General features: G+C 42.3%; 1 protein-coding gene across 1 annotated transcript in view; it reads right to left on the reverse strand.

Moving 5' to 3' along the window:
* The window catches only part of LOC115167609 (protein kinase C-binding protein NELL1-like), a 500,899-nt gene that overhangs the window by 433,445 nt on the left and 43,210 nt on the right, over nucleotides 1–24,244 (reverse strand). Inside the window, exon 4 of the mRNA XM_029722201.1 lies at nucleotides 9,172–9,342. Within this exon, the coding sequence (XP_029578061.1) occupies nucleotides 9,172–9,342 (171 nt within the window). The remainder of the gene's footprint in view (nucleotides 1–9,171; nucleotides 9,343–24,244) is intronic.

A 24,244-nucleotide genomic window follows, 5' to 3' on the forward strand; every position in this document is an offset into this window, starting at 1 on the left:
AAAATATTTTTTATTGTGAAACAAACAAGAAATAAGACAAAAAACAGCGTGCATAACTATTCACCCCCCCAAAATCAATACTTTGTAGAGCCACCTTTCTCAGCAATTAGAGCTGCAAATCTCTTGGGGTATGTCTCTATAAGCTTGGCACATCTAGCTACTGGGATTTTTGCCCATTCTTCAAGGCAAACCTACTCCAGCTCCTTCAAGTTGGATGGGTTCCGCTGGTGTACAGCAATCTTAAAGACATACCACAGACTCTCAATTGGATTGAGGTCTGGGCTTTGACTAGGCCATTCAAAGACATTTAAATGTTTCCCCTTAAACCACTCGAGTGTCGCTTTAGCAGTATGATTAGGGTCATTGTCCTGCTGGAAGGTGAACCTCCATCCCAGTCTCAAATCTCTGGAAGACTGAAACAGGTTTCCCTCAAGAATTTCCCTGTATTTAGCGCCATCCATCATTCCTTCAATTCTGACCAGTTTCCCAGTCCGAGGGGTGTTGAGTTTGCGCCAGACATAGTGTTTTCCTGGATGGCCAAAAAGCTACATTTTAGTCTCATCTGACCAGAGTACCTTCTTCCATATGATTGGGGAGTCTCCCACTTGCCTTTTGGCGAACACCAAATGTGTTTGCTTAATTTTTTCTTTAAGCAATGGCTTTTTTCTGGCCACTCTTCCATAGAACACAGCTCAGTGGAGTGTACGGCTTAAAGTGGTCCTGTTGACAGATATTCCAATATCCGTTGTGGAGCTTTGCAGCTCCTTCAGGGTTATCTTTGGCCTCTTTGTTGTTTGTTTAGACAGCATTTAACTCCTTTTATGAAGTGGCAGCTGCATTCATGTAGATAATGTTGGCATAATCTAGGATAGATACAGTGCCTTGCAAAAGTAATTTTTAATTAACTAATCTATATGCGTTTTAAAAGATAACTTACAGTTGATCCAAAATCCTCAGGTATTTGTAAAAAGGGATATGCTCAATTTGGGCTCTATTCAAGGTGCAGATTTTTTTATCTGTGGAGTCAATGTTGTGGGCTCTAGAAAACAAAATACAGTAGTTTGTTTTTCTCTGATTCAATAGTAATTTAAGGTCAACAAGTGCTTTTTCTATGACATTAAAAGCAGTCAGATAAAGCCTGGTTCACAGAGGAGACAATATAGTAGATAACAGTAAAATCTGCATAAAGGTGAAATATTGTGCAATATTGTTGATGTGAAAATATTAAAAAGTACCTAGCCCAGAATGGAACCTTGCAAAACACCTTTTGTTCTGTGAAGGAAACTTGACCTGTCAGCAGATGTACATTGTGATCTATCAGCTATGTAGTTCTGAAACAAATTGCAAGTGGCGTGATCTAAACCAATAGAAAATAACCTCTGTATTAACAGCGTATGATCAACAGTATCAAAGGCCTTGGAGAAGTCTATAAAGAGGGCAGCACAATGTTATTTCTCATCCATAGCATTTACTATATAATTTACTACAAGTGATGCAGCAGAGATGGTGCTATGTCCTGGTCTAAAACCAGACTGATGAGCATTCAGAATACAGTTCGAAGATAAGAAAGATCGTAGCTGAGAATTTATCAAGGATTCTAATATTTTTGCAAGATGTTAAGCCAAAACTAATGTGACCTTCGGAGCAACAAGGGTAAATGAAGACACTTCTCCAGTTTAGAAGGACCACCATGTGACCGGCTTAGCCAATGTTATTTTCTAAATTAGCGAAACGGATTCCTAGCAACAAAAGAGACAGATTTTTGGGTGGGATAGGGATGCTTGCGAGGAAGAAGAGCAATTACGACATATAATTTTATCTCAATCTGACCTTCTGGCAGTCCCGTTTATAGATTAGGTTGGACCTTGAGTGCATTCACCAAATCAACACACACTGGTGGAGTTCCTGCCTAACTATATTGCAGTCGCATGTCAGATCTTACAATGACTGGATAAATATTTAAGACCAGGCACCATATGAGCATATACAGTATGCACATACAGGGAGCAAAAAAATTGGGACAGTGACACATGTTTTGTTGTTTTGGATCTGTACTCCAGCACTTTGGATTTGAAATAATACAATGACTATGAGGTTAAAGTTCAGACTGTCAGCTTTAATTTTAAGGTATTTTCATCCATATCGAGTGAACTGTTTAGAAATGACATAACTTTTTGTGCATAGTCCCCCCATTTTAGGGGACCAAAAGTATTGGGACAAATCTGTAGTCAAAAGTTTAATATTTGGTCCCATATACCTAGCACACAATCATTACATCCAAACTACACTTGATTCAACACTTAGAGTTTTTCAATTTAAATTATTATATACAATTCTTGCCACCAATAGAATGCTATATATATGGGGCATAGAACAATCTCAGTTCTGTACATTTTGCTGCAAAGAGACAGAATCAATAGATAATTTATTCTGGTATTGCCCTTATGTAGCTTGTTTCTGGTCACAGGTTCAGAAATGGTTAAAAAATCACAACATGCAATAAGAATGAACCTTACAAATAGCAGTGTTGGGCGATTTGGAAAGCCAGAGTCAGTCCATAAATAATATGATAATACTCATATGAAAGGATTTCATCTTTGGCTCACAGTCTGTGGATAATATACAATTAGAAAGGTTCAAACATTTTGTCAAACATCACAGCACAACTGAAAAATATATGGCACATGGAAACCAAACAAGGGTGGTCTATGGTGATAGGTGGGATGGGTTGAGAGTGGCTGAGTGTTGGGATTAAAGAGCATATGTTTGGTAATGTATTATTGTTATGTGATTGTTTTATATAAAAGTACCATGTATGTAAAATGTGTATGTAAAATATATTTGTTAAATGTATATATAACATGTATGCACAGTCGTGGCCAAAAGTTTTGAGAATGACACAAATATTAATTTTCACAAAGTCTGCTGCCTCAGTTTGTATGATGGCAATTTGCATATACACCAGAATGTTATGAAGAGTGATCAGATGAATTGCAATTAATTGCAAAGTCCCTCTTTGCCATGCAAATGAACTGAATCCCCAAAAAACATTTCCACTGCATTTCAGCCCTGCCACAAAAGGACCAGCTGACATCATGTCAGTGATTCTCTCGTTAACACAGGCGTGAGTGTTGACGAGGACAAGGCTGGAGATCACTCTGTCATGCTGATTGAGTTCGAATAACAGACTGGAAGCTTCAAAAGAAGGGTGGTACTTGAAATCATTGTTATTCCTCTGTCAACCATGGTTACCTGCAAGGAAACACGTGCCGTCATCATTGATTTGCACAAAAAGGGCTTCACAGGCAAGGATATTGCTGCCAGTAAGATTGCACCTAAATCAACCATTTATCGGATCATCAAGAACTTCAAGGAGAGCGGTTCAATTGTTGTGAAGAAGGCTTCAGGGTGCCCAAGAAAGTCCAGCAAGAGCCAGGACCGTCTCCTAAAGTTGATTCAGTTGCGGGACCGGGGCACCACCAGTACAGAGCTTGCTCGGGAATGGCAGCAAGCAGGTGTGAGTGCATCTGTACGCACTGTGAGGCAAAGACTTTTGGAGGATGGCCTGGTGTCAAGAAGGGCAGCAAAGAAGCCACTTCTCTCCAGGAAAAACATCAGGGACAGACTGATATTCTGCAAAAGGTGCAGGGATTGGACTGCTGAGGACTGGGGTAAAGTCATTTTCTCTAATGAATCCCCTTTCTGATTGTTTGGGGCAATCGGAAAAAAGCTTGCCCGGAGAAGACAAGGTGAGCGCTACCATCAGTCCTGTATCATGCCAACAGTAAAGCATCTTGAGACCATTCATGTGTGGGGTTGCTTCTCAGCCAAGGGAGTGGGCTCACTCACAATTTTGCCTAAGAACACAACCATGAATAAAGAATGGTACCAACACATCCTCCGAGAGCAACTTCTCCCAACCATCCAGGAAGAGTTTGGTGATGAACAATGCCTTTTCCAGCATGATGAAGCTCCTGATAACTAAGTGGCTTGGGGAACAAAACATCAATATTTTGGGTCCATGGCCAGGGAACTCCCCACACATTAATCCCATTGAGAACTTGTGGTCAATCCTCAAAAGGCGGGTGGACAAACAAAAACCCACAAATTCTGCCAAACTCCAAGCATTGATTATGCAAGAATGGGCTGCTATCAGTCAGGATGAGGCCCGGAGGTTAATTGACAGTATGCCAGGGCGGATTGCAGAGGTCTTGAAAAAGAAGGGTCAACACTGCAAATATTGACTCTGCATCAACTTAATGTAATTGTCAATAAAAGCCTTTGACACTTATGAAATGATTGTGGTTATACTTCAGTATTCCATAGTAACATCTGACTAAAATACCTAAAGACACTGAAGCAGCAAACTTTGTGGAAATTAATATTTGTGTCATTCTCAAAACTTTTGGCAATGACTGTATATGTAGCAAAAATCTAATTCTGTCTCTCATTGTTCAAATAAACCTACGATTAAAATTATAGACTGATCATTTCTTTGTCAGTGGGCAAACATACAAAATCAGCAGGGGATCAAATACTTTTTTCCCTCACTGTATAGATTTTTTTTTCCTACTGTATTATTGACTATATGTTTTGTTTATTCCATGTGTAACTCTGTGTTGTATGTGTCGAATTGCTATGCTTTATCTTGGCCAGGTCGCAGTTGGAAATGAGAACTTGTTCTCAACTAGCCTACCTGGTTAAGTAAAGGTGAAATAAAAATGAATAAAAAATGTGTACTTAACCATAAACATCAATGCCTTTCTTAAAATCAATACACAAGTATATATTTTTAAACCTGCATATTTAGTTAATATTGCCTGCTAACATGAATTTCTTTTAACTAGGGAAATTGTGTCACTTCTCTTGCGTTCTGTGCAAGCAGAGTCAGGGTATATGCAACAGTTTGGGCTGCCTGGCTTGTTGCGAACTGTGTGAAGACCATTTCTTCCTAACAAAGACCATAATCATTTGTCAGAATTGTACATAATTATGACATACATTGCGCAACCTTCAATGTTAACAGCAATATTTAGACTTAGGGATGCCACCCGTTAGATAAAATACGGAACGGTTCCGCATTTCACTGAAAGAATAAATGTTTTGTTTTAGAAATGATAGTTTCTGGATTTGACCATATTAATGACCTTAGGCTCGTATTTCTGTGTGCTATTATATTATAATTATAATTTAGTCTATGATTTGATATTTGATAGAGCAGTCTGACTGAGCGGTGGTAGGCAGCAGCAGGCTCGTAAGCATTCATTCAAACAGCACTTTCCTGCATTTGCCAGTAGCTCTTCGCTGTGCTTCAAGCATTGCGCTGTTAATGACCTCAAGCCTATCAACTCCCGAGATTAGGCTGGCAATACTATAGTGCCTATAAGAACATCCAATAGTCAAAGGTATATGAAATACAAATGGTATATAGAGAGATAGTCCTATAATTCCTATAATAACTACAACCTAAAACTTCTTACCTGGGAATATTGAGGACTCATGTTAAAAGGAACCACCAGCTTTCATATGTTCTCATGTTCTGCGCAAGGAACTTAAACGTTAGCTTTTTTACTTGGCAAATATTGCACTTTTACTTTCTTCTCCAACACTTTGTTTTTGCATTATTTAAACCAAATTGAACATGTTTCATTATTTATTTGAGACTAAATTGATTTTATTGATGTATTATATTAAGTTAAAATAAAAGTGTTCATTCAGTATTGTTGTAATTGTCATTATTACAAATATATATATAAAAATCGGCCGATTAATTGGTATCGGCTTTTTTGGGTCCTCCAATAATCGGTATCGGCGTTGAAAAATCATAATCGGTTGACCTCTACAATCAATAATACTCTTAGCAAAAATGTTTCTTTAATTTACAATCTTTAGATACTATAAAAATAGAAAGGTTCAGAAGTTTTGTGAAACATCACAGCACAGATTAAAAATACATGGCAAATAAAAATCAAAACTAGATGGTGTTCAGGGATAGATGGGAAGGGTTTCGTGGAGCTGAATGGTGGGACAAAAAATAACAAGATCACAAATAAAGTATTCAGACCCCTTCACTTTTTCGACATTTTGTTACGTTAAAGCCTTATTCTAAAATGGATTGAATCTACACATAATACCCCATAATGACAAAGCAAAACAGGTTTTTAAAAACTTAAATATCACATTTACATAAGTATTCAGACACTTTACTCAGTACTTTGTTGAAGCACCTTGGGTAGCGATTACATCCTCGAGTCTACTTGGCTATGATACTACAATCTTGGCACGCCTGTATTTGGGGATTTTCTCCCATTCTTCTCTGCAGATCCTCTCAAGCTCTGTCAGGTTGGATGGGGAGCGTCACTGCACAGCTATTTTCAGGTCTCTCCAGAAATGTTTGTTCGGGTTCATGTCCGGGCTCTGGCTGGGCCACTCAAGGACATTCAGAGACTTGTCACGAAGCCACTCCTGCGTTGTCTTGGCTGTGTACTTAGGGTCGTTGTCCTGTTGGAAGGTAAACCTTAGCCCCAGTCTGAGGTCCTGAACGCTCTGGAGCAGGTTTACATCAAGCGTGTCTCTGTACTTGAGCTCCCGAGTGGTGCAGTGGTCTAAGACACTGCATGTCAGTGCAAGAGGCGTTTATCAGACACACTACAATACCATTGCTGTTGCTCTACCCAACTCTGTCTCTGACTCTCCCTTACTCTCTCACTTTCTCCCATGCGCTCTCTCTATCTCTTTCTCTCTCTCCCAGAATATCCTCATTTTTAAGACCTGGATCGAATCCAGGCTGCATCACATCCGGACGTGATTGAGAGTCCCATAAAGCAGCGCACAATTGGCCCAGCGTCGTCTGGGTTTGGCCGGAGTAGGCCATCATTGTAAATAATAATTTGTTCTTAACTGACTTGCCTAGTTAAATAAATGTTAAATAAAATATACAACTTTGCTCTGCTCATCTTTCCCTCAATCCTGACTAGTCTCCCAGTCCCTGCAGCTGAAAAACATCCCCACAGCATGATACTTCCCCCACCATGCCTCAGCGTAGGGATAGTGCCAGGTTTCCTCCACATGTGACGCTTGGCATTCAGGGCAACGCGGAGTGCCTGGATACAGCCAATAGCCGTGGTATATTGGCCATATACCACAAACACCTGAGGTGCCTTATTGTTATTATGAACTAGTTACCAATATAATTACAATCAAATCAAACGTTATTTGTCATATGCGCCGAATACAACAAGTGTAGACCATACCGTGAAATGCTTACTTACAAGCCCTTAACCAACAGTGCAGTTCATTTACCAAATAAACTAAAGTAATAAATAATAAAAAGTAACACAAATTAACAATAACAAGGCCATATACAGGGGGTACTGGTACCGAGTCAGTGTGCGGAGGTAGAGGTTAGAGGTCATTTGTACATGTAGGTAGGGGTGAAGTGACTATGCATAGATAATAAACAGCGAGTAGCAGCAGTGTACATAACAAATGGAGATGGGGGGGTCAATGTAATAGTCAGTTGGCCATTTGATGAATTGTTCAGCAGTCTTATGGCTTGGGGGTAGAAGCTGTTAAGGAGCCTTTTGGTCCTAGACTTGGTGCTTCGGTACCACTTACCGTGCGGTAGCAGAGAAAACAGTCTATGACTTGTGTGACTGGAGTCTCTGACCATTTTATGGGCTTTCCTCTGACACCGCCTATTATATAGGTCCTGGATTGCAGGAAGCTTGGCCCCAGTGATGTACTGCGCCGTACGCATTACCCTCTGTAGCACCTCATGGTAAGATGCCATAAAACGTCAGCCATCCTCTTCGGCGCCATTTTAAAAATAAATGTTTTGTCATACCCGTGATATACCACGGCTGTCAGCCAATCAGCATTCAAGGCTCGAAGCACCCAGTTCATAATTAGAAATGATTTGTAGACTGCAAATTGATTGCAAAAAGCCCAAACAGATATAATGTTTGACTAAAACATAATTACTTCAAACCTCTCTATTATGTGTGGAAATACATTTGAAAATGTTTTTTTTACATTAAAATCACTTGGAGCTCATTTCCTGGTGTTTTATGTCCAACAATGAAATATATATATATATATATATATATTTTTTTAAATCTGACAACTTGGGGGGGGAAATGTGTGTGTGTGTGGGTGTGTGTGCTCACGCATGTGCATGCATAAGTATGTGCATGTGTAGATGTGACACAAATACAGAACCCTACAGTCTACCGCTTGCCTCGCTTACCCCATACTGTCTGCAGCCTGTCACCAGAGCAACAATAGGTGTTTACAAATATTTACCTTGATGAGCTCACAGAGCTTATCAGTGGTGTCACTTCTCAGGGAAACTTGTGACACTCGGCGAATGCTCAAAGGGAACGTGGCAATGGGAGACAGCTGGAAATATCACAGCCTCTCAACATGCCCCTGTGTGTGTGTGTGTGTGTGTGTGTGTGTGTGTGTGTGTGTGTGTGTGTGTGTGTGTGTGTGTGTGTGTGTGTGTGTGTGTGTGTGTGTGTGAGTGAGTGAGTGAGTGAGTGAGTGAGTGAGTGAGTGAAAGGGAAAGGGGGATACCTAGTCAGTTGTAACTCTGAATGCCTTCAACTGAAATGTGTCTTCCGCATTTAACCCGAACTCTGAATCAGAGAGGTGCGGGGGGCTGCCTTAATTGACATCCACGTCTTCGGCGCCCAGGGTACAGTGGGTTAACTGCCTTGAGTGTGTGTGTGTGTGTGTGTGTGTGTGTGTTTTTGTGTGTGGTGGAAGCTGCGGTGCTTGTGTGTATACGTATGTGTGCGTGTGTGTGTGACCTACTGCATGTGCACAAGTGCATTAGTGTACGTGTGTAGGTGTGTGTGCATCCACCTGTGAGTTTCTACAGTGTTAGTTCACAGCAGTATCAGGGGTTTCACCTCTGGTAACATCCTGCTAGCAAAGATGCCATTTTAGGCTAAAGGTGACACGAGTGTTGCCAGTTATATAAGGTTCAAGCTGGTTCAAGCTGATGCTTCCATTGCCTGACTTTCAGTCTGTATTACTGCTTGTACTTGTAGGTAGTATGGAGTGTACTTGTAGCCCTAATGGAGATGGCTAGATTGTATGTTAACCAATAGGTGTGTGTGCATGCATACGCATGCATTTGTTTATGCCTGTGTGTGTGTCTTTTACCTGTTGCAGTCGACATGCAGCAATAGATGTGTACCGCTGATGGAGAGGGCTATCTTGTGCCACTGGCCATCGGCTAGTCGGTAGGGGAAGGACTCTGAGCGAGGCTTGCCTTTGTAGCGGTAGTGGTAGCGGATCTCCTCCCTCAGCCCACTGCTCTCCAGCTCAAAGTAACTGCAAGGGAGGAGAGGGCAAAGGTTACAGGCAGAGTTCAGAGATCACTGAAGTGCTTACAGCCCCTGAGGAAAATGGAGAAGGATTTAGCATGGGGCCATGAGGTGATGCAATGGGGGAATGTGGTGTGTTAATATTCAACATACAGGTCAAAAGTTTTAAAACACCTTCTCATTAAAGGGTTTTTCTTTATTTTCACTATTTTCTATATTGTAGAATAATCGTGAAGACATCAAGACTATGAAATTACACATATGGAATCATGTAGTAACCAAAAAAGTGTTAAACAAATCAAAATATATTTTATATTTGAGATTCTTCAAAGTAGCCACCCTTTGCCTTGATGACAGCTTTGCACACTCTTGGCATTCTCTCAACCAGCTTCATGAGGTAGTCACCTGGAATGCATTTCAATTAACAGGTGTACCTTCTTAAAAGTTAATTTATGGATTTTCTTTCCCTCTTAATGTGTTTGAGCAAATCAGTTTGGTTGTGACAAAGTAGGGGGGGTATACAGAAGGTAACCCTATGTGGTAGAAGACCAAGTCCATATCATGGCAAGAACAGCTCAAATAAGCAAAGAGAAATGACAGTCCATCATTACTTGAAGACATGAAGGTCAGTCAATACGGAAAATTTCAAGAACTTTGAAAGTTTCTTCAAGTGCAGTCGCAAAAACCATCAAGCGCTATTATGAAACTGGCTCTCATGAGGACCGCCACAGGAAAGGAAGACCCAGGGTTACCTCTGCTGCAGAGGATAAGTTCATTAGTGTTACCAGCCTCAGAAATTGCAGTCCAAATAAATGCTTTACAGAGTTCAAGTAACACATCTCAACATCAACTGTTCAGAGGAGAATGTGTGAATCAGGCCATCATGGTTGATATCTGCAAAGAAACCACTAATAGAAGGACACCAATAATAAGAAGAGACTTGCTTGGGCCAAGAAACACAAGCAATGGACATTAGACTGGTGGAAATTTGTCCTTTGGTCTGGAATCCAAATTGGAGATTATTGGTTCCAACCGCCGTATCTTTGTGAGACGCGGTGTGGGTGAACAGATGATCTCCGCATGTGTATTTCCCACCGTAAAGCATGGAGGAAGAGGTGTTGTGGTTTGGGGGTGCTTTGCTGGTGACACTGTCTGAAATGTATTTAGAATTCAAGGCACACTTAACCAGCATGGCTAAGTGGGACTTTCATTTGTTTTTCAACAGGACAATGACCCAACACACCTCCAGACTGTGTAAGGGCTATTTTACCAAGAAGGAGAGTGATGGAGTGCTGCATCAGATGACCTGGCCTCCACAATCCCCGACCTCTACCCAATTGAAATGGTTTGGGATGAGTCGGACCGCAGAGTGAAAGAAATGCAGCCAACAAGTGCTCAGCATATGTGGGAACTCCTTCAAGACTGTTGGAAAAGCATTCCAGGTGAAGCTGGTTGAGAGAATGCCAAAAGTGTGCAAAGCTGTCATCAAGGCAAAGGGTAGCTATTTGAAGAATCTCAAATATAAAATATATTTTGAATTGTTTAACACTTTTTTGGTTACTACATGATTCCATATGTGTTATTTCATAGTTTTGATGTCTTCACTATTATTCTACAATGTATAATATAGTAAAAATAAAGAAAATCCTTGAATCAGTAGATGTTCTAAAACTTTTGACCTGTAGTTTACATTCAACTGTATGCAATATTTTTGTGAAGGCAATGGGGTAATGGGCATCTTGGAGCTGTTTGTTATCATAATGCCTGATTTAAAACATGTGAATAAAGTCTTTGATACAAAAATCAAAAGGAAAACAAGCCAGGTAATAACGCGTATGGCAAAATAATAATCTAAAAAGACATTCGCGGTTCGACTGACAGGAGAAGACGAAAGTAGAGAAAAGAACAGGAGAGAAGAGGAGAAGAGAACCAAAGAGAACAGAACCAAAGAAAACAAATGGTCTGAAGAGAACTGACGAGAAGAGTCTGCTGCCTGTCTGAAGAACAAGAAAATTAGAAGAAAAACATTTAAAAGGACAGCAGGAGAGGTGCAGAGGTAAAGCAGAAGAGAGAGTCAGCACCCAGAGGAGAATGAGAGGAGGAGTGTGGGAGTGTGTTTCTAAAGCAATCTGTCTCTAAACCTGTCCAGCATTGCACACACAGGGAGGAGCGGCACCATAAACCTTCAATGGGGCGTAATGACCAAGGCCCAGACATCTCCTTACCCCCTGCACTCAGGCTCTGATCAGCTGCGCTAAATTAAGAGCCAGGATGCCACAGCCAGCACCCAGGGAACCGTAGCCAGCCAGCCGTGACATTTCTGTTTCCTCAAAAACTTCTGCACACTGGCCCCTTGAAACAACCACCATTTTCCCGTTTCCAATCCTCAGAGTCCACCACACACGCAAATGCACATATGTACACACACACGCACACATACACACACACAGTGTCCCAACTCGCACACACACATCAGCCCAGCCAGACCCCATCCATATTTATTCCCAGTGAGGATACAACCAACCCGCTATGTAGAATACCAAGTGAGGCTCCGTTCTGGGAAGCTGGATTTATCCCTCTCCCAATTCTCAGTTTGCCAAAAAACTGAGAGCAGCTCGTGATAGCTATCCCAAACAGTACTGGCATGCGACGCACAGAAAAAGAATGTATATGGCCGTGGTTTCAATGGGCCGTGGATCAAACGAAGGGAGATTAACTCAAATATGACGTGAATTAATTAAGTTGTAAACCCTCAGAGCGTGTTCCTGCATCCTAAATGGAACCCTATTCCCTATATAACACACTACTTTTGACCAGGGCCCACAGGAAGTGCACTAAATAGGAAAGAGGGTGCCATTTGGGACGTAAGCCGTGTGACTGAACACTTCCAAGGTCATGTGATGAACCTGTTCTCACTTTAATGTTCAGGAGCTGTTCCAGAGAAACAGACAGACAGGCAGACCTCAACGTTTAAGAGCCACCATTAAATCAACACATGTACTCTGTACTCAGGCAACTGCCACCTCTCAGAGATCACCAACCTCAATGCTGGGCATTACAACAACCATTCACATGCATGCAAATCTGCCTGCATTTTCATTCGCAGCTGGCATCTATTCATGAACGGATTAATCAGAACCAGAACCTGCCTAATCCAGGTTTCTGTTGTCCCTTTACAATATGAGCTGTTTGTAAATAGAGTACATTCATTCACAAGGCCAGCGGGCAACGTTTGACATGTGATGTCTTAATTATGTCTGGTAAAAGGGGTGGCAGATAGTCTAGCGGTTAGAGCATTGGGCCAGTAACCGAAAGGTTGCTGGATTGAATCCCCAAACTGACAAGGTAAAAATCTGTCCTCCTGCCCCTGAGCAAGGCAGTTAACCCACTGTTCTCCGGGCGCCGTAGACGTGGATGCCGATTATGGCAGCCCCCCCGCACCTCTCTGATTCAGAGAGGTTGGGTTAAATACGGAAGACACATTTCAGTTGAATGCATTCAGTTGTACAACTGACTAGGTATCCTCCATTCCCTAAACTGGTTTTCTGTCTGACAAGACATCATATAACCAGATTACAACCAACTGGTCCATTACAACCGGGTATAGATGCATTTTTCGCTATCAAGACGTCTTGGGAAAGATATCATCTTTTGGTTATCTGGTTGCTACACAGACATTAGCAAAACTTCCACAGTTTTGCACACTCTTGGCATTCTTTCAACCAGCTTCATGAGGAAGTTACCAGAAATGCCTTTCAATTAACAGGTGTGCCTTGTTAAAAGTTAATTTGTGGAATTTCTTTCCTTCTTAATGCATTTGAGCCATTCAGTTGTGTTGTGACAAGGTAGGGGTGGTATACAGAAGATAGCCCAATTTGGTAAGACATAAAGGTCAGTCAAAACAGAAAATGTCCAAAACTTTTAAAGTTTCTTCAAGTGCAATGGCAAAAACCATCAAGTGCTATGACGAAACTGTCTCTCATGTGGACCGACACAGGAAAGGAAGACCCAGAGTTACCTCTGCGGCAGAGGATAAGTTAGTTAGAGTTAACTGCACCTCAGATTTCAGCCCAAATAAATGCTTCACAGAGTTCAAGTAACAGACACATCTCAACATTAACTGTTCAGAGGAGACTGCGTGAATCAGGCCATCATGGTCAAATTTCTGCAAAGAACCCACCACTAAAGGATACCAATAAGAAGAAAACACTTGCTTGGGCCAAGAAACATGGGCAATGGACATTTGACCAGTGGATATCTGTCCTTTGGTCTGATGAGTCCGAATATGAGATTTTTGGTTACAACTGCCATGTCATTCTGAGATGCAGAGTAGGTGAACGGATGATCTCCGCATGTGTGGTCCCCACCGTGAAGCATGGAGGAGGAGGTGTGATGATGTGGGGGTGCTTTGCTGGTGACACTGACAGTGATTTATTTAGAATTCAAGGCACTCTTAATAACCAGCATGGCTACCACAGAATTCTGCAGCGATACGCCATCCCATCTGGTTTGCGCTTAGTGGGACTATCATTAGTTTTTCAACAGGACTATGACCCAACACACCTCCAGGGTGTGTAAGGGCTATTTGACCAAGAAGTAGAGTGATGGATTGCTGCATCAGATGACCTGGCCTCCGCAATCACCCGACCTCAACCCAATTGAGATGGTTTGGGATGAGTTGGACCGCAGAGTGAAGGAAAAACAGCCAACAAGTGCTCAGCATATGTGAGAACTCCTTCAAGACTGTTGGTAAAGCATTCCAGGTGAAGGTGGTTGAGAGAATGCCAAGAGTGTGCAAAGCTGTCATCAAGGCAAAGGGTGGCTACTTTAAAGAATCTAAAATACAGTACCAAAAATATAGAAAAACCCTTGAATGAATAGGTGTGTCCAATCTTTTTTACCTAAAAACACTTTCTAAGCGTTTATTTTGTTATTTTTTGCATGAACAGATTGTCGCATGGAATGTACGTCACGATTATCAGCCAAAGAGCCGATTCCAACTCACTTTCTTCAACTAATACTACTTTTTAGATGTCGAAAAGCTGTTGCGGGACGTTTTGTTTGAACAATAGAGGCAGAAAATTTATTAAGTTTAATCAACTGCCCAACAACCAGATTGACCGGAATGGTTGGTAATGGAAAGACATAGGAAGAAGAGAGATCATGATACAGAAAGCAGTAGAGCATCTAGTAAAGAAAGCATAAAGAGGGCCAAGGTAGGAAGCAAGAGTAATGATGTGTTGGAGTGGAAAGTGGTGATAGTGTTTGATGAGACCACAGGGCCTCACTTACACCCTATCCGACTAGATAATGGTGTAAAGAAAGAGGTAGGTGAAGTGAAATGAGCTCGGTTCATTGGAAATGGTATATTGTTAATATTGTGTGGTAGCCAGGCTCAGCAAGAGAAGAATCTGAAAATGGAAAAGCTTAGAGGGAAGAAGATTAAAAGCCATGTCCCTGGTGCTTATGGTAGATTGAGAGGAGTCATCACTGCGGTCCCAATATCTATCTCCACATATGATATCAAAGAAAATGTGAAGGGAGGCAGAATGATTGAGGCCAAAAGGTTGATCAGTAGGAAAGAGGGTCAAAGAAGTGAAAGCTTATCAGTGATGCTGAGGTTTGAGAAAGTCTTGCCGGGAAAAGCACAGATAGGATTCCTTAGTTTCAATGTTAGAGAATTAGTCCCATATGCACTGCAGTGTTTTAAATGCCAAAGAATGGACGTAGCTGCTCAGTGTAAAGGAAAGAAAATATGTGCCAAGTGTGGAGGGGCACATGATTACGGTGAATGTGGAAGAAATGTGAAGGTTAAGTGCTGTAATTGTGGGGGAGAACACAGTGCAGCATTTGGTGGAATCCAGGTATAGAGAGAGGCTAGAGAGGCTCAGAGATATAGGATCAGTCATGATGTATTATAATGCAGAGGCCGTAAAACAGATTGGTAGAACTATTATCACACCATTATCATTAGCATCGCTAACTGGCTACAGTGATAGACAATGTGCGCACTCCACAGACAGGGGCATCCCATGTCATTGCTTTGTTAGAAAGTTGCAGGAAATACGAATCACTGATGCATTATTTTCATATCTTGTGAGAAACTTGAACAAATCAATACATTTTCTTTTAAGGTCAAAATATTTAATTAATCTTATAAATTCATATTTTTGAATATTGCTGAAATCGGTTTCAATGTCTGGATTCCATCATTCTGTTCTCATTCTTTTTATAGGGCCCTACGATACCTTTACGATACCAGTTATGGTACGTAGTCTGGCCATGAGAGATTATAAAATATGTCACAATGACATTATTTAAAAAGATTGTACCCGTTGGGAGATACATTGCACAAAATGAGTATATTTATTTAAACTGTCAAGACTTCTGCCGAAGTCAATGCCCCTCCTTGCTCGGGTGGTGCTCGGCGGTCGACGTCACCGGTCTTCTAGCCATCATTGATCAGTTTTTCATTTTCCATTGGTTTTGTCTTGTCTTCCTACACACCTGGTTCCAATCCCATTCATTACATGTTGTGTATCTCATGTTCTTGTCAGTGATTGTTTGTGAGTTATGTACGCGTGTATTTTGTATCGGTGTGCGACGGGTTATTTTTACCCATGTTATTTGTGTACTTTGGTTTTGGAGTTAGTTTTTTTGTTAATTAAAATACTCCAGTTTAACCAAGTTGGTTTCTCCTGCGCCTGACTTCCCTGCCACCTACAAACACGACTATGACATAAACACAATAGCCGACATACAGTTTAGGACCTTTCTCATGAATAAGCTTTTTCAACAGTATATAACTATAGCCTTTACTGTGAGGTGCTAATTTGTATTTAATTTCACTACATGCTAATCTTAAAAGCCCATACATTATATAACCACTAAAGGTATGCTCCTAAATGGAGAAGATGAATAAAAGAGGAGATGAAGGAGAAACTTCAAAACCCATCATCACTATCGAATGAATGACCCCTGTTCCTCTTCAACTGTTTCCATAGCAACCATTGCTCCCTCCTGTGTGAGAAATCGTGTTACCCTTAAACAATTAAGTCAGAGCAAATGAACTAGCATTACTGGAGAGTGTTATTATTCTGCATTTACAGACATCAAAGACAGGGTTTCTGATTCAATCAGCGGGATTGTCTGAATATAGGCCAGTGGTTTGTATAGTGTATATACAGAAAATCTAAATCAGATCAACTAAAATGTTATTTGTCATGTTTCGTAAACAATAGGTGTAGACTAACAGTGAAATGCTTACTTACAGGTCATTTTCCAGAATTCAAGATAAAGATACAATAGATGTTATATATATATATATATATATATATATATATATATATATATATATAGTGACACAAGGAATAAAAGGAGTACACTACATCAGTCACTGGCCATATCCCAAACAGAAGCCATGGATTACATGCAACATCTGCACTGAGCTAAAGGGTAGAGCTGCCGCTTTCAAGGAGCGGGACTCTAACCCGAAAGCTTATAAGAGGCCAGGTCATCTGATGCAGCACTCCATCCCTCTCCTTCTTGGTCAAATAGCCCTTACCCAGCCTGGAGGTATGTTTTGGGTCATTGTCCTGTTGAAAAACAATGATAGCACAAACCAGATGGGATGGCGTATCGCTGGAGAATGCTGTGGTATCCATGCTAGTTAAGTGTGCCTTGAATTCTAAATAAATTACAGACAATGTCACCGGAAAAGCATCCCCACACCATCACACCTCCTCCTCAATGCTTTACGGCGGGAACCACACATGCAGATATCATCCGTTCACCTACTCTGCGTCTCACAAAGACATGGCGGTTAGAACCAAAAATCTCAAATTTGGACTCATCAGACCAAAGGACAGATTTCCACCAGTTAAATGTCCATTGATCGTGTTTCTTGGCCCAAGCAAGTCTCTTCTTCTTATTGGTGTCCTTTAGTAGTGGGTTCTTTGCAGCAATTTGATCATGAAGGCCTGATTCACACAGTCTCCTCTGAACAGTTGATGTTGAGATGTATCTGTTACTTGAACTCTGTGAAGCATTTATTTGGACTGCAATCTGAGGTGCAGTTAACACTAATGAACTTATCCTCTGCAGCAGAGTTACCTCTGGTCTTCCTTTCCTGTGTCGGTCCTCATGATAGCCAGTTTCATCATAGCGCTTGATGGTTTTTACAACTACACTTGAAGAACCTTTTAAAATTCTTGAAAATGTCCATATTGACTGACCTTCATGTCTTAATAATGTAATGATGGACTTTCATTTCTCTTCTTGCCATAATATGGACTTGGTCTTTTACCAAATAGGGTTATTTTATGCATACCACCCCTACCTTGTCACAACACAACTGATTGTCTCAAACGCATTAACTTTTAACAAGGCACACCTGTTAATTGTAATGCATTCCACGTGACTACCTTATGAAGCAGGTTAGGAAAATGCCGAGAGTGTGCAAAGCTGTGTAATAGGAATTTTAATGTTTGTGCTATTTATATGTTGTTCTATAAACCAATTTCTGTGTTCATGCAAGTGGCTGACTGTAAAAATCACACCTATCAGTAGCTGCAATTTGGCAGTACGCCCAAATGTTGTTTTGATAACAAACAAAAGATATCTCAGTGTCAAGGTCTCAGCTTAGAGAGGAAAAGCCTCGTGAGGTGTTGGTCTGTCACATGTTATGACACAGTATTGGTCAGTCACATGAATGAAACAAAACGGTATTGATTAATTAATTATGCTAAATCATGCAAATATAACTTGTCTGTGTATAGCCGTATATAAGACAACAGTTGTGACTGCCCCAGGAGAGCTCCTGATTGACATGTGTACTATGGTGCATCGAGTTGGTTGGAACCTCTCCAGCGCGCTGACAATAAACAATGATTCATTAGAGATTGACTGAGTGTCCCTATATGAGAATTTTTCCACAACAATTTGGCGTCAACAACAGAATGATTGATTCCATGTGCGGAGGGCCTCCCAAGTTGCACAGTGGTCTAAGGCACTGCATCGCAGTAATAGCTGTGTCACTAGAGATCCTGGTTCAGGTCCAGGCTCTGTCGCAGCAGGCCACGACCGGGAGACCCATGGGGCTGTCATCAAGTCAAAGGGTGGCTAATTTGAAGAATCGCAAATATAAAATATATTTAGATTTGTTTAACACTTTTTTGGATACTACATGATTCCATGTGTGTTATTTCATAGTTTTGTTGTCTTCACTATTATTATACAATGTAGAAAATAGTCAAAATAAAGAAAAACCCTTGAATGACTAGGTGTGTCCAAATTTTGACTGGTACTGTATAAGTATGTATGTATGTATGTATGTATGTATGTATGTATGTATGTATGTATGTATGTATGTATGTATAATATGTGTATGTATATGTATATATACAGTATCAGTCAAATGTTTGGACACACCTACTCATTAAAGGGTTTTCTTTATTTTTACTATTTTCTACAATGTAGAAAAATCGTGAACACATCAAAACTATGAAATAAGACAAATGGAATTATGTAGTAACCAAAAAAGTATATTTGAGATTCTTCAAAGTAGCCATCCTTTGTCTTGATGACAGCTTTGCAAACTCTAGGCATTCTCTCAACCAGCTTCATGAGGTAGCGACCTGGAATGCATTTCAATTAACAGGTGTGCCCTGTTAAAAATGTATTTGTGGAATTTCTTTCCTTCTTAATGGGTTTGAGCCAATCATTTGTGTTGTGACAAGGTAGCGGTGGTATACAGAAGATAGCCCTATTTGGTAAAAGACCAAGTCCATATTATTGCAAGAATCATTACTTCAAGACATGAAGGTCAGTCAATACGGAAAATTCCAAGAACTTTGAAAGTTTCTCCAAGTGCAGTCGCAAAAACAATCAAGCGCTAAGATGAAACTGGTTATCAGGAAAGGGAGACAAAGAGTTACTTCTGCTGCAGAGGTTAAGTTCATTAGAGTTACCAGCCTCCGAAACTGTAGCCCAAATAAATGCTTCACGGAGTTCAAGTAACAGACACATCACAACATCAACTGTTCAGAGGAGACTGCGTGAATCAGGCCTTTATGGTCGATTTGCTGCAAAGAAACCACTACTAAAGGACACCAATAAGAGTGTCATGACTCCCTCTCCTTGGTGAGGATCAAAGGTTCCAGATGAACTGGCAATGGCTGACAGATAGCCAGACCCCCCTCTCTCTGGCTGGTTTTATGACTTAATAGCCGGTCGTAAATTTAGAGAGAACTTTCTCTCTCTTGCCCAGCAGTACATTTACATTAACATTAAAGTCATTTAGCAGACGCTCTTATCCAGAGCGACTTACAAATTGGTGCATTCACCTTAAGATATCCAGTGGAACAACCACTTTACAATAGTGCATCTAAATCTTTTAGGGGGGTTAGAAGGATTACTTTATCCTATCCTAGGTATTCCTTAAAGGGGTGGGGTTTCAGGTGTCTCCGGAAGGTGGTGATTGACTCCGCTGTCCTGGCGTCGTGAGGGAGCTTGTTCCACCATAGGGGTGCCAGAGCAGCGAACATTTTTGACTGGGCTGAGCGGGAACTGTGCTTCCTCACAGGTAGGGGGGCCAGCAGGCCAGAGGTGGATGAGCGCAGTGCCCTCGTTTGGGTGTAGGGACTAATCAGAGCCTGAAGGTACGGAGGTGCCGTTCCCCTCACGGCTCCGTAGGCAAGCACCATGGTCTTGTAGTGGATGCGAGCTTCAACTGGAAGCCAGTGGAGAGAGCGGAGGAGCAGGGTGACGTGAGAGAACTTGGGAAGGTTGAACACCAGACGGGCTGCGGTGTTCTGGATGAGTTGTAGGGGTTTAATGGCACAGGCAGGGAGCCCAGCCAACAGCGAGTTGCAGTAATCCAGACGGGAGATGACAAGTGCCTGGATTAGGACCTGCGCCGCTTCCTGTGTGAGGCACGGTCGTACTCTGCGAATGTTGTAGAGCATGAACCTACAGGATCGGGTCACCGCCTTGATGTTAGTGGAGAACGACAGGGTGTTGTCCAGGGTCACGCCAAGGTTCTTAGCACTCTGGGAGGAGGACACAATGGAGTTGTCAACCGTGATGGCAAGATCATGGAACGGGCAGTCCTTCCCCGGGAGGAAAAGCCGCTCCGTCTTGCCGAGGTTCAGCTTGAGGTGGTGATCCGTCATCCACACTGATATGTCTGCCAGACATGCAGAGATGCGATTCGCCACCTGGTTATCAGAAGGGGGAAAGGAGAAGATTAATTGTGTGTCGTCTGCATAGCAATGATAGGAGAGACCATGTGAGGATATGACAGAGCCCAGTGACTTGGTGTATAGCGAGAATAGGAGAGGGCCTAGAACAGAGCCCTGGGGGACACCAGTGGTGAGAGCACGTGGTGCGGAGACAGATTCTCGCCACACCACCTGGTAGGAGCGACCTGTCAGGTAGGACGCAATCCAAGCGTGGGCCGCGCCGGAGATGCCCAACTCGGAGAGGGTGGAGAGGAGGATCTGGTGGTTCACAGTATCAAAGGCAGCAGATAGGTCTAAAAGGATGAGAGCAGAGGAGAGAGAGTTAGCTTTAACAGTGCGGAGAGCCTCCGTGACACAGAGAAGAGCAGTCTCAGTTGAATGTCCAGTCTTGAAACCTGACTGATTTGGATCAAGAAGGTCATTCTGAGAGAGATGGCAAGAGAGCTGGCCAAGGACGGCACGCTCAAGAGTTTTGGAGAGAAAAGAAAGAAGGGATACTGGTCTGTAGTTGTTGACATCGGAGGGATCGAGTGTAGGTTTTTTGAGAAGGGGTGCAACTCCCGCTCTCTTGAGGACGGAAGGGACGTATCCAGTGGTCAAGGATGAGTTCATGAACGAGGTGAGATAAGGGAGAAGGTCTCCGGAAATGGTCTGGAGGAGAGAGGAGGGGATAGGGTCAAGCGGGCAGGTTGTTGGGCAGCCGGCCGTCACAAGTCGCAAGATTTCATCTGGAGAGAGAGGGGAGAAAGAGGTCAAAGCATAGGGTAGGGCAATGTGAGCAGGACCAGTGGTAGAAAGTGGACCAGCGGTGTCGTTTGACATAACAAACGAGGAGCGGATGTCGTCAACCTTCTTTTCAAAATGGTTGACGAAGTCATCCGCAGAGAGGGAGAAGGGGGTGAGGAGGATTCAGGAGGGAGGAGAAGGTGGCAAAGAGCTTCCTAGGGTTAGAGGCAGATGCTTGGAATTTAGCGTGGTAGAAAGTGGCTTTAGCAGCAGAAACAGAAGAGGAAAATGTAGAGAGGAGGGAGTGAAAGGATGCCAGGTCCGCAGGGAGGCGAGTTTTCCTCCATTTCCGCTCGGCTGCCCAGAGCCCTGTTCTGTGAGCTCGCAATGAGTCGTCAAGCCACAAGCAGGAGGGGAGGACCGAGCCGGCCTGGAGGATAGGGGACATAGAGAGTCAAAGGATGCAGAAAGAGAGGAGAGGAGGGTTGAGGAGGCAGAATCAGGAGATTGGTTGGAGAAGGTTTGAGCAGAGGGAAGAGATGATAGGATGGAAGAGGAGAGAGTAGCGGGAGAGAGAGAGCAAAGGTTGCGACGGTGCAATACCATCCGAGTAGGGGCAGAATGAGAAGTGTTGGAGGAGAGCGAGAGGGAAAAAGATACAAGGTAGTGGTCGGAGACTTGGAGGGGAGTTGCAATGAGATTAGTGGAAGAACAGCATCTAGTAAAGATGAGGTGAAGCGTATTGCCTGCCTTGTGAGTAGGGGGGGAAGGTGAGAGGGTGAGGTCAAAAGAGGAGAGGAGTGGAAAGAAGGAGGCAGAGAGGAATGAGTCAAAGGTAGACGTGGGGAGGTGAAAGTCACCCAGAACTGTGAGAGGTGAGCCATCCTCAGGAAAGGAACTTATCAAGGCGTCAAGCTCATTGATGAACTCTCCAAGGGAACCTGGAGGGCGATAAATGATAAGGATGTTAAGCTTGAAAGGGCTGATAACTGTGACAGCATGGAATTCAAAGGAGGAAATAGACAGATGGGTCAGGGGAGAAAGAGAGAATGTCCACTTGGGAGAGATGAAGATTCCAGTCCCGCCACCCCGCTGGCCAGATGCTCTCGGGGTGTGCGAGAACACGTGGTCAGATGAGGAGAGAGCAGTAGGAGTAGCAGTGTTATCTGTGGTAATCCATGTTTCCGTCAGCGCCAAGAAGTCGAGGGACTGGAGGGTAGCATAGGCTGAGATGAACTCTGCCTTGTTGGCCGCAGACCGGCAGTTCCAGAGGTTGCCGGAGACCTGGAACTCCACGTGGGTTGTGAACGCGAGGGCCATCAAATTAGAATGGCAGGGGCCACACGGTGTGAAGCGTTTGTATGGCCTGTGCAGAGGGGAGAGAACAGGGATAGACAGACACATAGTTGACAGGCTACAGAAGAGGCTACGCTAATGCAAAGGAGATTGGAATGACAAGTGGACTACACGTCTCGAATGTTCAGAAAGTTAAGCTTACGTTGCAAAAATCTTATTGACTAAAATGACTAAAATGATACAGTACTGCTGGCTGGTGAAGTAGGCTAGCTAGCAGTGGCTGCGTTGTTGACTTTGTTTGAAAGTGTAGCTGGCTAGGTAACCTCGATAGTTTCAGTACTACACCTTTATCATGATACAAAGGCAACTATGTAGCTAGCTAACATAACACTAATCAAGACGTTCCTTTGTAATGTATTTAGTTTCTACAATGCTGCTCGTCGGTAAAAGTTGGCTAGGTTTGGAAAATGGCATCGCGGAGGACGAAAATAGCTGGCTAGCTAACCTCGATAATTACTCTAAACTACACAATTATCAAACTATGACAAAGACAACTATGTAGCTAGCTAACACTACACTATTTCAAATCGTTCCGTTGTAATGTATTAGTTTCTACAGTGCTGCTAGTCGGTAAAGGTTGGCTAGCTAGCAGTGTTGACTAAGTTTGGAGAACGGCGTCGCGGCGGACGAAAATAGCTGGCTAGCTAACCTCGATAATTACTCTAAACTACACAATTGTCTTTGATACAAAGACAGCTATGTAGCTAGCTAAAAATTGCTCAGATCAAACAAATCAAACCGTTGTAATGTAATGAAATGTAATATTACCTGCGGAGCGAAGTGCAGCACGACTACTCGCTCCGGGTCAGCAGTGATTGTAGTATTGAGAAGGTAAAAATCTCTTTGTGACCTAAAGACTCTTGCCGCCCAAAAACTTCAACATAAAACAATGGACACTGGGACAATATATTTCAACATCCGAATATTGGGAATGATGAGAGATGGAATATGGAAATTGAATGTCTATTTTGTGATGCCATTAAAATTATTATAAAGATGTTATAACGAAAACATTGTAACTTGAAGAGGTTTTACACAGTGAATATCAGGTTTACACCCTTTACGTTGTGTAGAAAATATCAAGGATAAAGAGAATGTTTTTGTGCCGATAAGATTGGGATTTTAGTTCTCTAAAGAGTTTATAGTAAAATATGATACCTTGCCTCATAACTAGCCACTCCCCAGGGAGCCCAGAGAGTGTGTCAGCATGATGTAAACTCCCTTTCTACCCGAGGGTATAAAAGGATTGAGTTAAGAATTAACATACCAGACTAGACTGACCATAAACTGCAGCTTGGTCCACCTTAGTCACGACCTCAAACTGCAACACGAGGTAGAAGAAGACAAAGGAACCTCTTAACATTCAATGCTACGGTTGAGTAGCTGTTCTAAGTACTGTATCTAAGAAGGTGAATGTAAGTAGGACCATCTGGTTATTCTCTTCAAATCATTGTGTCCTACACTGCTTTCATCGCCACTCTGGGATCATCGACAAGGCTGATTAGCCGTCTTCAGGAGACCACTTTTCCAGAATGAGTGCAAGTAAAACCAACAACTAAGAAGAAGGACATTGTGACCTCTTGTGGA

The sequence above is a fragment of the Salmo trutta genome, chromosome 29 (genome assembly GCF_901001165.1).
Source record: "Salmo trutta chromosome 29, fSalTru1.1, whole genome shotgun sequence".
NCBI lineage: Eukaryota > Metazoa > Chordata > Actinopteri > Salmoniformes > Salmonidae > Salmo > Salmo trutta.